Consider the following 14,905-nt stretch of genomic DNA (forward strand, 5'->3'; position numbering starts at 1 on the left):
TCTATTTTCGACGGTCTTTCGATGCCGCAATTCCGCTTTTAGTGGGCGAACCTGAAGTCCAGCCTCTTGTTGCCCTCGTCTTTGGTGGTATTCAAGTAATGATCCTTTTCCTCTCGCGACATGGCCGACCATACCTTTTCCTTGCTCTTGTTCCTCCAGATGTAGAAGAACTTCATCCCCACCGCCCAGACGATGTTAAACGATATGAGGCCCAATAGCACCTTGTTGCCCGTTCGGTACAGGGGGCGGTCCGCGTCGCGGTAGATCTAGTGGCAATGGCTAGTCAGAAACGAGCATAGTAAAAGTACACAACATTCAACTCACATTTGACCCAATGATGTTTCCGGCTTGGACGCACATGTTGTAGATGGCGCTGCCAATTGTCCGGGTACGGACGGTACCCGCATTGCGTGACGTAAGAGCGACCAACTGGTGCAGAGTTAGCCTACGCTCCAGATGGAACTTCCCGGTGCCAAAAAAAAAGAAACATATAAAGACGGCGTTGATTTTAGACTTACAATCGCGTGTGTGTATGGGTGCCTGTGCATTCTATTGTTAGCAGATACTCGCATGAATAGAAGAAAGCCAGTGAAGACTTGCCCAATCATGAGTATACTCAACGTATACCAAGACCACGGACTTGCAGTCGCCGGCAAGACCTCCAGCGCAATGGCCATTGGCAGAAACCAGATCTGTGTCACGAGGACGCAGAAGAACCGGTTGTTGATGCGTTCCGAGACCCACGTCCAGAAGACAACTTGGACCAGGAAGAGGAAGTACGCGGGGACTGTGAGCAGATTGGTCTGGAACGTGTCAAAGCCCAGCGTCTTTAGGTTGATGGTCAGGTAGGCCGTGATGGGCATCGACGGGATGTTCCAGACCAGCCCGTAGATGTAGATCGGCCAGAGGTCGTAATCGGTTAGGGCTCCCCAGAGCAGCTTCAGGGTCAAGCCTTGACGGTTGTGCATGCCACCCTACGTTATAGTGTTAGCAGCTCAACACATCAAGGGCGCCATTAGTAAAAGGAGAGCATTTACCTTCCCTGGGTCATCTCGGAGAACTCGGTTTACCATGATTTTCTCTTCCCGTTCAGAGAACCAACCATCTTTACCCCTGAACCAACTAGCCGTCTCTGTCGGCGAAGGCGGAAGATAGAACCACGACAGAATTCCAATAGCCGCCGTCAATCCGCCCTCGAGCGCAAACAGCCAGCGCCAGCCAGCCCAACCGGTGACGAAGCGCAGCCGGAGGATGCCGTACGCGAGGAAGGCCGAGACGATATTAGTGGAGATGTAAGCCGCCCAGAAAAAGCTGAGCCGGAGGGGCAGCTCGCGGGACTTGTAGAAGTAGCTTAGGTATAGGATCACGTCGGGGATGAAGCCACCTTCGATCAGGCCCAGCAGGGCGCGCGTCGCGCAGAAGGAGGATTCGCCGGTCAAGCGGCTCTGACAGCACGCGACGATACTCCACGAGGTCATCTGAATGGGGATCCAGACGTCGGGGCCGAGTTTCTTGGAGATCATCTGGGATGGGAGCTCTGCGCAAAGACTATATGGTGTTAGCCAATTACTTACATAGTAGAAGGATGAAAGCAGGTGGGTATACTCACAAGCATAGGTAGAAGATTGTCATGCCCGTATTGTACTGGTTGGTTGACAGCCCCAGGTCTTTCAGCATTCCATCCGATAGAGCTTGTTGGATGTTGCCTCGATCCAATTGAAGCGCGAAGAACATGAGACAGGTCCAGGAGCAGATCTTGTAGTCGAGCTGTCATGGTGTCAGAGAGCTGGCGAAAGGGGCAGCATTGCCTTCTCAAGATTGACTGGTGATACAATGAAAAAGCAAAGCAATGGAAAGCTTACCTTTCTAACCAACCGTTTCTCTTCTTGGGGCGACCATGTCTCCTTCGGATCGTATCGATGATAGCCTTCATATTCGGGTATGGGCTCGTAGAATCGGATATCACCTCCTCCTGCAAAAGCATCCGCGTTTCCCAATCGAGCTGAGAGGGGCGTCTTGTCGCTGGCGGAATCGGTTTCCCTGTTGGAGTTCACACTCCGCGGGGTCTTGTGGTCGTCTGCCATCGCGGCGCAGGGTTCGTCGGGGATCAAGGTCGGTAGCACAGAAGCAGGTCACGGGCGCAATCCAATTGACAAAGAGACAAGCAGTTCAAGGGAGACGCGAGGTAGCTATGGAGGGAGGTATGGCCTCATGGTCTTATAAGTCGCCAGTCTCTTCTTGGGTGCTACATCAAAACCCAGCTTCTCATGCACCATGGCGTCAAGGATTAACATGTTCTTTATCCCGCAGGGGCGTGGGATAGCCACACCAAAAGAGAAAACCGAGGCCAATGATATATTCCCATTCCGACTCTCTTATCTTGATGGATATGCAGGTTTTATTAAACGAGGACAACCTTGGACCCGAGGGAGTGGATTAAAACCGCGATGATGCCATTCGACGAACAGGGTTCAGCCAGTCGATCCCAGCGACATTGTGCAGCATTCAGGCGAATTCAGCAGAAGACGCGTTCTTGAAGCCGATTCTGTGATCATCTTCTCCATAAATATCCTTGTCCCTCGTTTTGGGCTGTTGCAACCCATCCGGGATGCGTGACCCCCGCTATCTGGGCGGCGTCAGTATGGTGCAATATCACGTCAAAGCCAGCCAGCCAATAGGAGCGCGGCAACACCAGGGATCCGGCACCTCACCCGCGACGACACGGCTCTTCTCAAGAAGCATTCCGGGTCTCCTGTCGTTACTATAAATACTTTTCAGATTTCGATGCGTGCATTCCGGGCATCTTATGCATGCCCAGGCCCAAGCGGAACGATTGAAGCATACATTTTCCAAGCTAAGGCACAGTGTATATTCATCCCACAGGACCGTATTGTTGATCCCTTGATGAAAAAAAAATTGATTATCAGCAAGTATGAAACTCGGAGGTTAGCGACTGTGCTCACGGCCAAGTCGCCCCCGTTCTTTGTCGCCGCTGGTCGGGTGGTGCGCGGACCGGCTTAACCACTGTTGCGGCTTTGCGCTTTCCGGTTCTGTTTTAGTGGTGAGCATTTCCATATTTACTTTTCCCTTCCTTGATCGTTTGAGAAGTTTCGTAATTGAGCGGACTGCCTATTGCGTGACTTCTACGCAGAACACCGACTACGCAGTCCTCTGCCAGACCAACTGCTTCAGCCCGGGCATACAGTTACTCGTGCCTACTTCGCATGCAAGGGAGCTAACACGTCGATGGCAATGCTCTGGGGACTCACCTACCTCACCCTAGAGACAACTTTCCAGAAGGCCTTCGGCTCCGCCCGCATCATCGGCGTCGGCAACACGAGCAACTTCATCTCAGCCTGGATCTTCCGCTCCAGCAGGGTGCCACACTACATGGCAACCATGGCGACATGGCTGGTGCTGGCATATATCGCCGCCGGCTTGAATTTCGTCACTTGGTGGTGGTACATTATGTGCATAATCGGAGTCAGGGCGGCGCAGATGTCGAGCGGAATTTAGGTGCTGCTGACCCTTTCTAGCCATATGTCATTGACCTGAGGGCCCTGTACCCCTCGGTCATGGCCAATTCAAGCCCCAACCGAAACCTGCGCAGATGCTGCACCCGCTGCATTCCCCTTCCTCGTCATTCTGCTGGTCGCCCTCGCTCGCCGTCGTTGGGGTAAGTGGTTGTGTTGAGTCGCACCCACAGCGGCTTGACGATCTACTTGGTCCTGGGCACTTCAAGCCCCAACCGAGACCTGCCTAGATGTCGTCCCGCCGCTCTGCTCAACCCCCTTACTGCTCGCTCTTGTCAACCATCGTCGCCACGAACGGCCCCTTGGTATTGTAACCCATGGCTTTGGCAATACTAAGCCACTTGGTCCGGCCCTAGTGGTTTAGCAACTGGTCCCCGTGCATGAGCTGTTTGGGCTTCTGTGCAGAACGAAACGAGACCGTGGCACCGTCACCCGTTTGGATGAATGGCTGATTGACATCCATAATCGTACAGGTAGGTGACACATGCCCCACGTACAGCATTGTCTGGTACTTGGCCTTGATTGTCGTCGCGTGCGACAGGATCAGCACCTCGGCGACGAACTCCTGGTGAGTGTAGCGTTTGGCCAGTTTCCTTGCACTCGACCAACAAAACTAGACCAGCTCAGACGCCTCGAAGTTCCAAGTTCAATGGTAACCTTCTTATATGTGCCAACCACACTAACAACTTCCGGTATCAGTTGACGCAATGGGAGGCTGAAGCATTCCATCGGGCTTCAAGCTGGAGATGACGAAGCTTAGAGGGGAAGGAAGTTTGCCACGTGGAACCCGGCGCCTGTGGTCGGACAGAGTGGGCTGATTGAGCACTTTTTCGACACCTAAGTTATCACACATAGCCTTAGCTGCCAATTCCTCTAGTTCACTCAAGGCAGCTAGCGTTTCGAACATACCATGTCCAGCGACACTGTCAACGTTGGAGCGGCACATACAGTAGGCTTCGTACCCATGAGCATCGCCAACGTTGCGAAGGTCGTCCGTGGATGGGATGTTCCATTGGATTGTATAGCTATGTTAACTTAGAGGCCCGGATCCCATGGCAATTCCGCAAGTCGGTCGAGGCGTATGAGGCGGTGCCAAAGGTCATCAGGTTCTTGGGGCCAGTAGCGGCAAGGGTATGACGGCAAGATCCAGGAGCACGTATGATCTGTTGTGGGACATGCTCAGAGATACTTTGGAATTCGTCCCTTAGAGGTATGAAGACGATCAATCCGGGCGTTTGATCGTTTTGTCGCGGCTCCCTATTGGGCGAATGGTAGGACATTGTTGTGTACTTGCACCCTTTGGCTTGGGATAGCCCAACAAATGTGTCGAGCTGTACGGCATGCGTGCAAGTAGGTATTTCGTCTCGAAGACCGCTTCGTGTCTAATTGTCGGAGATTTTGGTGTCAATATGGGGGTCGCTGAAAATGGACGCGATAGTACGAGAGGCTGGGCTGCGATTGAAACATCCAGTTTGATTCACATCGGGCAGAGCGAACAAGCTGCTTGCTGGGGTCCAGTTACTCACCCATAGCAACAAAATTCTTGCGGATTTTGCCAAGCATTATCTTTTTCGCCGCAGTGAGCGGGGATAGTGGCCCTGCCAAAGGTCAAACTCTCGTTCCAGGCGAAAGCTTCCTTCTGGCATTGCTAAGACGATGGGTGCTTCTGGTAAGACAGGCGGTCAATACCAGCAGTGGGCAATAGCCAGATGACTAGAGGCAGGAAGCAGCTGTACCAACGTTGCCTGCCTACCTTTTAGGTTGGTACAACCATGTCTGCCGAGCTTGGGTCATATTTGCCGCTGGATGTCGTGTTGAAGGCCGCGACAAAAACACAATGTTATGATACTGATGCTTTGGTCTCGTACCTCCTGCGTCCACGCAGCAGGAAATGGGTTATGCATCTCGCTGGTACCTGCATCGTCTCTCTGAATTGATTCATCGTGACGAGTAGGAAATGTATCACCTGTTCAAGGGTTTGTCGCAGATTCTTGAGGTGTCAGCCAGGGCGTGGGTCAACTGTCAGAACGGATGTCATATGGTGCGGGTGGAGGAGTGATTCCGCAATAACATGACCATCAGCCACGCAGAACATACACCCACACTAATGCTCTCGAAGAAAGAAAAGTTGATCAAGAATCACTGCTGCCAGCAACAGTGCGCGCATGTGCCGCCTCCAGTGGGGATTGCGGCCTGGTCCGCCTATTTCGGGCAGCTACAAAAATTAAGCTACGGTCTACCAAGGGAAAGGAGGGCTACATAATAATGCCAATTTTGGTTATTTCCTCCCAACATCAAATAACTGCCCCGTCTGGTGTAATGGTAACACATGCGGAATCGCAGCTGGAGTGTAAACAACTCCGGTCCTGAGTTTACAGGTGCAGCAATATCCGGGTTCGATTCCCGGGATGGGGATTATTTTTAGGCAACTTGAGCTATTTCACCGCAAGATCAGTGATATATGCAGATTATATTGGGCAGATTATAGGATTAAAACGAATGGGAAAGAAACACAGGAGAGCAATAAAAAGGGATACCGGAGCTGGGTCTTAAACCCAGAGCTGCCCCTCCTAGGTATAAGGTTAAACTGCATCTATTTTGTTTGGTGTATATTGTTGTGGACTAGCGAAGTCTAGTACTGTGGTTGGCCTCCCCTGCGCCCCTTCCCTGCATCCCCGCCGCCCCTTTCCGCCCAGGTTTGTGCCTGTGGGCTCATCCCCTGGCTTTGACCTCTTCCTCTTCCTCTTACACCTCCTTGAAGCTCTCTCTCCGATCAGCTGGTCGCACCAGCCATCTTTCCGCCAACCGTCGTCGAAGGTAGCCTGTTTTATCGCACCGGACTTGCCGTTGATGAGTTTTCGAAGCGCCTGCGGCTCCCTTAAAGAGCAATACGTTTGAACAGTTATGCGCGAGACCTTAATGTTACCCGTTACACCACTACGGTTGGAACAGATGTCTGGAAATTGGGACTGGGAGGGTGAACGGGTGTCAGTGAGGCCTTTTTGCCCTTTGAACCAAGACAGGGACGAAGTGGCTTAAGAATCCACGAAGGTTTATGTTCATTGTGGGCATTCCAAACCTCAGGAAAGTCAATAGGGGGTGGGCTTTCACAAAGCCTATCTGCCTGATGGCCAATTACCAAAGAGAATGCGAATCAACCACGATATTAAACCGGGCATAATACTGCCGGTTTCTCGCTTTTGTCTATATTCTCTTCGGATATCAAGTCGAAAGAAACATCAGTAGCACATCAGTCGATGATGAAATGTACCAATCCTTCCAGAGTCCGTGGAAAAGGAGATTCGAACTACTCAGACCCTAGTTCTGCCCAACATTCATTGACAGAGGATGCAAATTTCTACTACGGACTGTTTCCCCGGAACTTGAACAGCGTGGAAAACCACAAGTTCTACGACATCATGGTCAATCAAGCCAGGAATAGTGACGCATTACAATCTTCCCTCGCCAGGAGCAAAATTGTTAGTACCGCCACTAGGTCCAAGCGCCAGTTGAAGTATATGCACGTTGCGTGAGTGCAGCTCGTATAGCTATAACTCTTGCGCTACAGGTTTAACCGTTTCCTAGAGCCAGGAGTAAAGGGAAGGTTTGAGTTTCTCTTGGATATCATTGCTACCAGTAACCTTCAGGAGCGCCAATCGGGGCGGAACTTTGCGAGGCGCATCTAGTTTGGCTTGTATATTCACCGCTAAAAGCATACATGTTCCGCGTCTGGCGGAGAGGGCATTCATTCATCCCGGAACTCTATGCAGCAGGGAAGCCATCGTGTTATATCGCGGCAGGGTAGGTTAGCAATGGTGGCGTATGTGGCTATTGGATCTGTGTCTTCAAGCTTAATTATATAACAGTATGAACATGCCCACGTCCTGCGGCGCAGACGCCAACGTCGTGTCACGTCTCACGACCGGCAAACAACGGCTGACGTTGATCTCGTCCGAAGGTGGAACGCCCAGATCCGGAGTCTGGCCGTTGATGATGTCGGACACTGACATCAAGCGGCGGATCTTCGTGAGGATGGCGCAGGAGTGCTACACTTCACAGCGTCCGTTAGGCCAGAGCAAGGATTCTCGGATTCTTGCAGCAGCGGCGTCATCGCAAGGGCGGTGGCATTACGAACCGAAGTGCCTTGATTGACATGTTTCATTTCATGCGGCGTTGGTTGGACACGAGTCGGCATGGTCAGATGGAGTCGATGCACTGGTGCCAACAAGACTGCTAATTTGATTTAGATGACCAGATTGTTAATGATGGTTTGAATATGCAGAAAGCAAAACTACTTTTGCCTCGCTCGCGGGTGGCCCAAAGAGCGCGGGTGATTGACGATGGCAGGTTCTTGCTTGCTTGCCCCTCGCAGCAGATATGCACACACAACAAAGGAGGCATATCTAATCAACCCTGCATATATTCCCATGTTTACTAATACGCCGAGAAATGGCTAGATTGCTAGAAGATGCGAAAGGCCACCTAGCATCGAAAATGGCAATCGTGCTGCAGTTGGTTGGTCACAAGCCCTGTCGAGGGTTTTTATTTTCCTTCCAATTGCGGCGTCGCAACCCCCCGAAAACAGGGGCCCCGGGGCAGGGGACCCCTAGGTGCTAGGGGTCTTGGGGTCCTGGGGGTTTTTTTTCCAGGGGACCACACCACGTGCTAAGTGCTTTTGCTGCACATGCCGCCAGCAATCTGGGCAGATCCTCCAATTGCCAATCAATCCCCACTCACTCCCACCCGACTCAATGCTTCTCCCGAATTGGCATCCCAATTGTTACTGCATTTAGAAGGTGCCATTTCTGGGGAGCTTGGGGAGCCAATGGGACATCAAGCAGTGCAATCGCAGATACATTAAATCTACTCTAACGAGCGGGAAGAAAGTGAATGGTGGCCTGTCATTCTGTCTTGGCTAGAGAGCGAAAGAAGCAATCGGGTGTTACGCACAAACGAGACAAACGGCACTCGTTTTCTTTTGTCCATGCCTGATCATGGGCAGCAACATAAATACTAGGTGCTTGCTCCCGTCTTCTTCGTTGGGGAGGAGGAAAATGCACCGTCGCCCTCATCATTCGTTTTCTCCCGTACAGTTGAGCGAGTGGAGGAAGGAAATCGCGAGAAACTTCTCGTCCGTTCCGCTCTTTAGTCCACTTTTCCCTCCCTCCTCCGGCGGCGGTGTATCCAGACAAACAGCACACACTCCTCAACTCCGGGCCATCAACACCTTGACGACCCCAACGAACAACGACGCCGATCCTACAAAACCTCAAAACATATTTACCAAACAGGGAATCAAGATGCCTATCCTCAAGAGCTTCGATTTGCCCGAGTCGCCAGAGGCTCTGACCTTCGACTCGCCGAAACCGGTCTTCCTCCTCTTCATCGCGTCCAAGGACCCCGCCACCGGCGAGTCATGGTGTCCCGACGTCCGAGCCTCGTGTAAGTTTCTGGCCAGATTCATTTGTCCATCTTTTAGTTTCGTGTGCGTATGAGGGTGCGGTGGTCGGTAGTGGGAAGACTGTAACACTCGCTTGTCCCGCCACGCTGTATTCTCGAAAGGCTGCTGTTTCTTGTGGCCGACGAAGCCAATCTACGTGCGACTTGTGCATTCTGATCACGCAACGGAAGAGATGGATCTATATCTCTAGGCCTCTGATTTGGGATCATCTCTTTACAGATTGTAGCTAATCTATACACAGTGCCGCACATTGAGGCTGCCTTCGCCGCCGATGATGCGCCTACAGTAGGCCTCGTTGAAGTCGGACAGAGGCCAGAGTACGTACACCCCTTTCTTCTACACCCCTTCCGCATACTACCTCGTATATCCGGATCGGGTTCATCGATGGTATCTCTGAATTGATCGAGGAAGTATAATACTGATGATTGCCCCAGATGGAGGGAGCGCACCAACGTCTTCCGCACCAAGTGGAACGTGAACAACGTCCCGACGCTAGCGCGCTTCGAGCAGGTCAAGGGCAAGGTCACCGAGAAGGGCCGCATGACCGAGGACGGCATCATGAACCCGGCCACGCTGAAGGCTTTCATGGCATGAGAGGTGTTCGCAGACGTAGAATGGCAGGATGTGAAGTCGAGGGATGCGGGCTTGCATATGCAGGAGTAGGTTTCCGGTCTGGCATATCGCGCTCCTGAATTGGGTAGGAACTGCATTGGGCGGGAGGGCTCTCTCTTCTGTCTGTCTCTTCTAATGGCATAGTCCATCTGTCTCTTTCCTACGAATATCAACCAGAATGATCGCATCAATACCCTATACCCCGCTCTAACATCATGAATCTATGTCTCTGAGCGCAATTAATCTCTTCTCACAAGCGAGCATCCCCAGCATGCCGACCCCGCCCACCCTTCTCCTTCTCCTGCTGCTGCTCCTTCGCCGCCGCCTCCGCATTGGTCCTCTCCCACATCCGCTTCCTCAACTCATGCCCCTCCATAAACGCCGCGAACCAAGCCTGATCGAACCGCGGCAGCTTCCTCCCCAACCCCGGCGCCCCCTCGCCCGCCAGCGCCCGCAGCGTCTCAAAGTACTCCTCGAACTCCGGGTGCACGAGCGTGAACCCGGCGCCGTCCCCGCGCGACGCGATGCGGTCCGCCTCCCACTGCCGCATCCCCTCGCTCGAGGGCAGGGGTCCGCTCAGGCGGTTCGCCAGGAGCCGCGCCGCGAGCACGGCGTGCCACTCGAAGATCTTGAAGGTGAGGCCGGCGCCGACGGCGCCGACGAAGAGCAGGGTCGGGTCGTGGCGCCAGACGACGTGCTGCCAGAGGTCGGGGACGCGGTTGTTGCGCACCGTCGGCACCGGGCCCGTCTCCTCTTTGCCCGAAGAGGAACTGGACGATGGGGCGAAGAAGGGAAGGGTCCAGCTGAAGCCCGTGCCGAAGATGATGTGGTCGACGTCCGGGATCACGGCGCCGTCGACGAGCTCTACTTGCGCTTTCGCGGTGGAAGTAGTAGTAGACGGTACCGTGACGCGCTTGATGGAGGGGCACTTGTGGATGCGCGGGTGCTTGAAGGCGCCGTCGCCGAAGTACCGGTTCATCGTGTGGCCGATGACGACGGCGTGCGTCGAGGCTGCCACTTCGGCCAGGTCGAAGGCGATGTCTGCTGCACTGTACACCGCATCGCATTGCCCGTTAGCTAATCTGGCTTCAATACATATTGCGAACTTTGAAAGGACTTATACACCAGGGGGTAGGGGGGGTACTCACGAAACCGAAGCTCCGACCACGACCACATTCTGTCACCGAACCCACATCGTCAGTTATTTCCTCTTCTCAGGTGATTCATGGTACCAAGTGAGTTGGCTTACCTTATCTCGATAAGACTCCCGCCCGCGGTAATGCTTGCTATGCAGCACGCTCCCCGGCCGCGCCCGCTGCATCTCCTCCAGCCCCTCGATCGCGGGGATGTACGGGACCGAGTAGTGCCCGCTCGCAACGACGACGGCGTCGAACCACGCGACCCACCACTCATCCTTCTCTCCGTCCCCTTCGACTGCTTCCCGTAGCGTGACCTTCCACTCGCGCCCGACCTTCTCGACTCGTTCCACGGTCGTGTTGTACGAAAATCCCACGGCTGGATCGGCATCATGCCGCCGCACCAGCCCGTCCACATATCGTCGCAGCACATCCCACGGCCGAAACGGCGTGTCGGCTCCGTGCAGCGCGACGGAGCGAGCGCTCCGCTCGGCCGCGATGGGCTCGCCGCTGAACTGCATCGCGACGTCCGAGACGTTGGTCTCGAGGTACGGGTAGATGTGCGACTCAGTCCAGCGATGGCGCTTCGATCTCGCCGCCCGCACCGGCTGCTGCCCCTTCTGCCCATCTGCGTCAGAGAACGCGGGGATATTCGCCAGAGGCGCATCCGCGGTCCGATTAGCTAGGCTCTCGAAATCCGACAGCACAGGCGGCGGCGCGTCGTCGCTCAGCCTTTTGGTCCGTCAGCAGAATGCACTCGGAATGTACAGTAGCTAGATAGATTGGGGTGTATTACCAGCATCCTCCGGGCGCTTCGCGGCGCTCAAACACCCGGATACTCTCAAAAGCCTTCTCCTGCGCTAGAGCGTCAATGGCGATGGCGCCCGCGGGCCCGGCGCCAATCACGGCGACTCTCTTGATGGCGCCGACGGGCGACAGGTCAGACATTCCGCTGGTTGGATGGAGCAAAACAACAGAAATGAGAGAGCGAAAAAGAATCAAATCTAACGCAACGGAGTTACTCTAGCTTCTATCATCTACTTTACCTGAAAAGCAAATGGCTCTTCTATTAGTCTGTCTGTTGCGTGTTCGTTCCACGAACATGCGGGGATGTGGGTAGGCGGGCGGACGGATGGGCGTGCGGCCCCTGAGAATAAAAGCGCAATGGCGCCATGCACCGCCAAAATTGGTTGCTTGCGGTCCGCTAAGCGGCGGGATGTACCAGCGCTGAACCAGGCATGCGAAGTAAGTACTGTACCAAAACTTCATCATATAAACAGACGAGCAACCCGAAGAATGTTCCAATAAAAGCCAATTGATCTGGATTGACTCTATTTCATCTTTCTATGTAGAGAAGGATATATAGATGCCAAATTGGGTTACTTTATCGTTGAATCAAGTGTGTACACAGCATCGGACTTCTTGCTGGGCGCTAAGGCATGCCGCAAGTTCATTGGGCAAAGATGCCAATACGGATAGAATCGTTGTAAAACATGTAAGAAAGAAGCATAAATTTGCATAGAGCCTCAACTGTCGGACTGACCGGCTGGAGAAATATTGACAGGTAAATACGTATTGTCCGTAGGATGGATTTCTTATATCATTTTCCCATTGTGGTGAACACTTTCGGCCTTGAACTCAGCGGGTGCACCGTGAACTCTCACTCGCACCACATGGACTCGTGCCGTGGCCTCACTGCCGAACGCAGGGAAGGTCTTGGTATCAAGAGACACGCTGATCTCGATGTCCGGCCATTTATGATCGCGAGCCCGAAGCTCGATGCGGGAACCAATTGCGCGTTTGATGCCTACACCGTCAAGGTACTGTCGTGGCATCTGGGCCGCCAGAATCGAGGATCCATGCAGAAGTACATCAGCGCCCTTCCCAATCATGCACCAAGGTCGCAACAAGTCGTCGAGCCCGCAGATGATCGAAATCAGTTCATTGTTAGGATAGTCCCGGCGCTGCTGCAGTCGAACCTTGCCTACGAACCCCGGTCGTCCGAGGGTGAAGAAGAGGCGGTGGGCTTCGTCGTAATGTGTGCTTGGCTGTGCCTCGATGATATCAAGTATGAACGAGTGCGCTTCGCCGAACTTGAAAATAAAGGCACCTTCTCGTGCTCCCTGGGCTCTGACTAGCCCTGGCTCTGCCACAATGTAGACCTGCTCAGAGGGGGAGGCTGGGGTTGTGAGGACAAGGTGATATCTCTGCATTGTTAGCCAATCAGCGCCATCACACCATAGCGAGCACTCTTTTCACGGTGCTTCATGCATCCGCTGCACGAAGAGTATATCCATTTCTTGGCATGCTAGAACGTGTTATGTCACTGGCAGATATAACAGGGTGATGAATTAAACAACTTGCCTCTCAGTTTGCCCGGCAGGGCCGCTGTAAGGGAGAGACGATAACTCTGGACGACCAACCCTTGAGAACATGTTAGGCGCGCATTTGTACAGATCTATGCCCAACTCCTTATTACGGGTCCCGTCCCGAATTTCGTGCCCTAGGCCAAAGAAATAGGCACGCTCGTCCCCATTTTTGTTCTGGTACAATTTCAATTCATTCGTGATCTTGATGCCATTGTTGGTAACAGAAAATTCGCCGTCAAAGACAGAATCGACGATTCGCTTCACCGAACTAGAATAGGTGAAATTTTCGGGTCCAGGTGCTAGTAATCCAATTCCGCTATGGAACTGTGGGCTTTGTCCTTGGGTCGAGATGATTTGGTCTTCCCTGGGGATCCAAGCGAAAATGCTGAGATCGTTCGTGCTCTTGATGATCTCATGTTGCAATCGAACGAATGCTCTGCCGCCTTCGCCATAGAGCATCGGCATGTTCACTCCGAATATGCCCAACAGGGAATATGCCCTATCTTCGATCCTTGTTGTAACACGTGACGCAGCCCACGCCATTCGATGGCACACGGGTATACTCGAAAGGGGACATCTACCAGAGATGACATTGGGATCGATCTGGGTAATGTCACAAATACCGCCATCCCCTTCTCGCTTGTGCCAGTCTCGGTCGAAGAAGCGAATCGTGTCGGGCGCGATCAGTTCCTGCAGTGTCCATCCTCTAGTAACCCAGCGAGATTTCTTCAAGCCGTGCGCCAGATTCTCGTCCGGCAGCATATCGGATATGTAGGCATAGCAGACGACGGAGCCCTCATACCATTGGAACATCGAGTTCAGAGCCTCGCTGAGCTCAGCCGAGGAACTCTTGTCGATGCAACAGGTATCGATCCAGATCCACTCCAGACCATCGTTGGCGGCTGTCCGGCATGCTTGCTGCACCTTGTTGAATCCAGCCTTGGTCCTGGCGTGCTCGAGATTGGCGATGTCAGCAAAAAGAACCTCGTCATCCTCCCATGTGTGCGACAGAATGGCATAGGCAGGGTAACGCCCGACGAATTCCTTCAACGTTAGATCCTGGATATGAAGAAGTCGCATGTTGATGAGTCGCCACCAGAAAGGCGAATGGTGAAAGATGCAGGCCAGGTATGCGGTAACTCTGTTGCTGAGACTGGACTTCTAGAAGTCGGGCATTGGAGGCCTGATTGATGCACTGCCCAGCTTTAGCGAGAGCCAATCGCAAAGGAGGCTACTCATGGCCCCCAATCGAGGCAACATCAATGTCCAGATTGACGTTGCATCATTGACACCGGCCATGCTTGACGAAAAGGAAGGCTTAACCGAGAGTCGCCTGCAATTGATCCCGCAAGTCTCTCAAGAATATGCAATGCGCCCAGAAATAAGAAAAAGACATAATCGCAAGCCATGATCCAAGCTTGACGCGGCGCTGTGAATCCGGCAGTTGTTGTCGTTGCCAATCTGACTGGCAGAACGACACTCAGCGCTACCGCGGAGTCCAAGACTCTAGCGATTTTAGTGCTCTTTCCTCCCTCCCACCAGCCTCCATGTCAGCAAGTCCAACCACTGACTGGCAGGCGCCCCACCTGACACAGCAACCCGGCACTTGCAAGCACAGGCGATGACGACAGCCCGTTTTCCGGGGGCTGTGCATCGCCTTGAATCTTGAAATGGCCATGCGTCGCAATCCGACAACTTGATCTGGTTTCTACTACTACATCTCTTTCTTGTAGATCTATTATTCTTTGCAGATCCAAACTCCTTCAACTAACTCCTTCTCCAATTCCCATCAGT

General features: G+C 53.2%; 8 protein-coding genes across 8 annotated transcripts; 3 read left to right on the plus strand and 5 right to left on the minus strand.

Moving 5' to 3' along the window:
• Positions 1-38: 38 nt before the first annotated feature.
• PG986_004720 (uncharacterized protein) lies at positions 39-2,084 on the minus strand (the record flags this gene model as incomplete). Its single annotated transcript, XM_066840942.1, has 6 exons — positions 39-266; positions 325-429; positions 519-974; positions 1,038-1,548; positions 1,610-1,767; positions 1,863-2,084. The coding sequence occupies 6 exons, from the start codon at positions 2,082-2,084 to the stop codon at positions 39-41; spliced, it is 1,680 nt and encodes a 559-aa protein (XP_066703569.1).
• Positions 2,085-3,252: 1,168 nt separating this feature from the next.
• PG986_004721 (major facilitator superfamily transporter) lies at positions 3,253-3,516 on the plus strand (the record flags this gene model as incomplete). The annotated part of the gene is made up of 1 exon (XM_066840943.1): positions 3,253-3,516. The coding sequence occupies one exon, from the start codon at positions 3,253-3,255 to the stop codon at positions 3,514-3,516; it is 264 nt and encodes an 87-aa protein (XP_066703570.1).
• A 369-nt stretch (positions 3,517-3,885) lies between these two features.
• PG986_004722 (uncharacterized protein) lies at positions 3,886-5,096 on the minus strand (the record flags this gene model as incomplete). Its single annotated transcript, XM_066840944.1, has 4 exons — positions 3,886-3,981; positions 4,031-4,098; positions 4,218-4,558; positions 5,056-5,096. Coding segments are annotated over 3 exons (384 nt in total). The 3' UTR covers positions 3,886-3,981; positions 4,031-4,096.
• A 2,310-nt stretch (positions 5,097-7,406) lies between these two features.
• PG986_004723 (uncharacterized protein) lies at positions 7,407-7,685 on the plus strand (the record flags this gene model as incomplete). The annotated part of the gene is made up of 1 exon (XM_066840945.1): positions 7,407-7,685. The coding sequence occupies one exon, from the start codon at positions 7,407-7,409 to the stop codon at positions 7,683-7,685; it is 279 nt and encodes a 92-aa protein (XP_066703572.1).
• A 1,148-nt stretch (positions 7,686-8,833) lies between these two features.
• On the plus strand, positions 8,834-9,588 carry PG986_004724 (uncharacterized protein; the record flags this gene model as incomplete). Its single annotated transcript, XM_066840946.1, has 3 exons — positions 8,834-8,975; positions 9,236-9,311; positions 9,429-9,588. The coding sequence occupies 3 exons, from the start codon at positions 8,834-8,836 to the stop codon at positions 9,586-9,588; spliced, it is 378 nt and encodes a 125-aa protein (XP_066703573.1).
• Positions 9,589-9,856: 268 nt separating this feature from the next.
• PG986_004725 (FAD/NAD(P)-binding domain-containing protein) lies at positions 9,857-11,690 on the minus strand (the record flags this gene model as incomplete). The annotated part of the gene is made up of 4 exons (XM_066840947.1): positions 9,857-10,655; positions 10,755-10,783; positions 10,856-11,474; positions 11,539-11,690. The coding sequence occupies 4 exons, from the start codon at positions 11,688-11,690 to the stop codon at positions 9,857-9,859; spliced, it is 1,599 nt and encodes a 532-aa protein (XP_066703574.1).
• Positions 11,691-12,337: 647 nt separating this feature from the next.
• Positions 12,338-12,955, minus strand: PG986_004726 (uncharacterized protein; the record flags this gene model as incomplete). Its single annotated transcript, XM_066840948.1, has 1 exon — positions 12,338-12,955. The coding sequence occupies one exon, from the start codon at positions 12,953-12,955 to the stop codon at positions 12,338-12,340; it is 618 nt and encodes a 205-aa protein (XP_066703575.1).
• A 138-nt stretch (positions 12,956-13,093) lies between these two features.
• Positions 13,094-14,191, minus strand: PG986_004727 (HET-domain-containing protein; the record flags this gene model as incomplete). Its single annotated transcript, XM_066840949.1, has 1 exon — positions 13,094-14,191. One exon carries the CDS (start codon positions 14,189-14,191, stop codon positions 13,094-13,096), a length of 1,098 nt encoding a protein of 365 aa, XP_066703576.1.
• Between the last annotated feature and the right edge of the window lie 714 nt (positions 14,192-14,905).

This window comes from Apiospora aurea (assembly GCF_038362705.1).
Source record: "Apiospora aurea strain CBS 24483 chromosome Unknown utg000003l_segment0_segment0, whole genome shotgun sequence".
Lineage (NCBI taxonomy): Eukaryota > Fungi > Ascomycota > Sordariomycetes > Amphisphaeriales > Apiosporaceae > Apiospora > Apiospora aurea.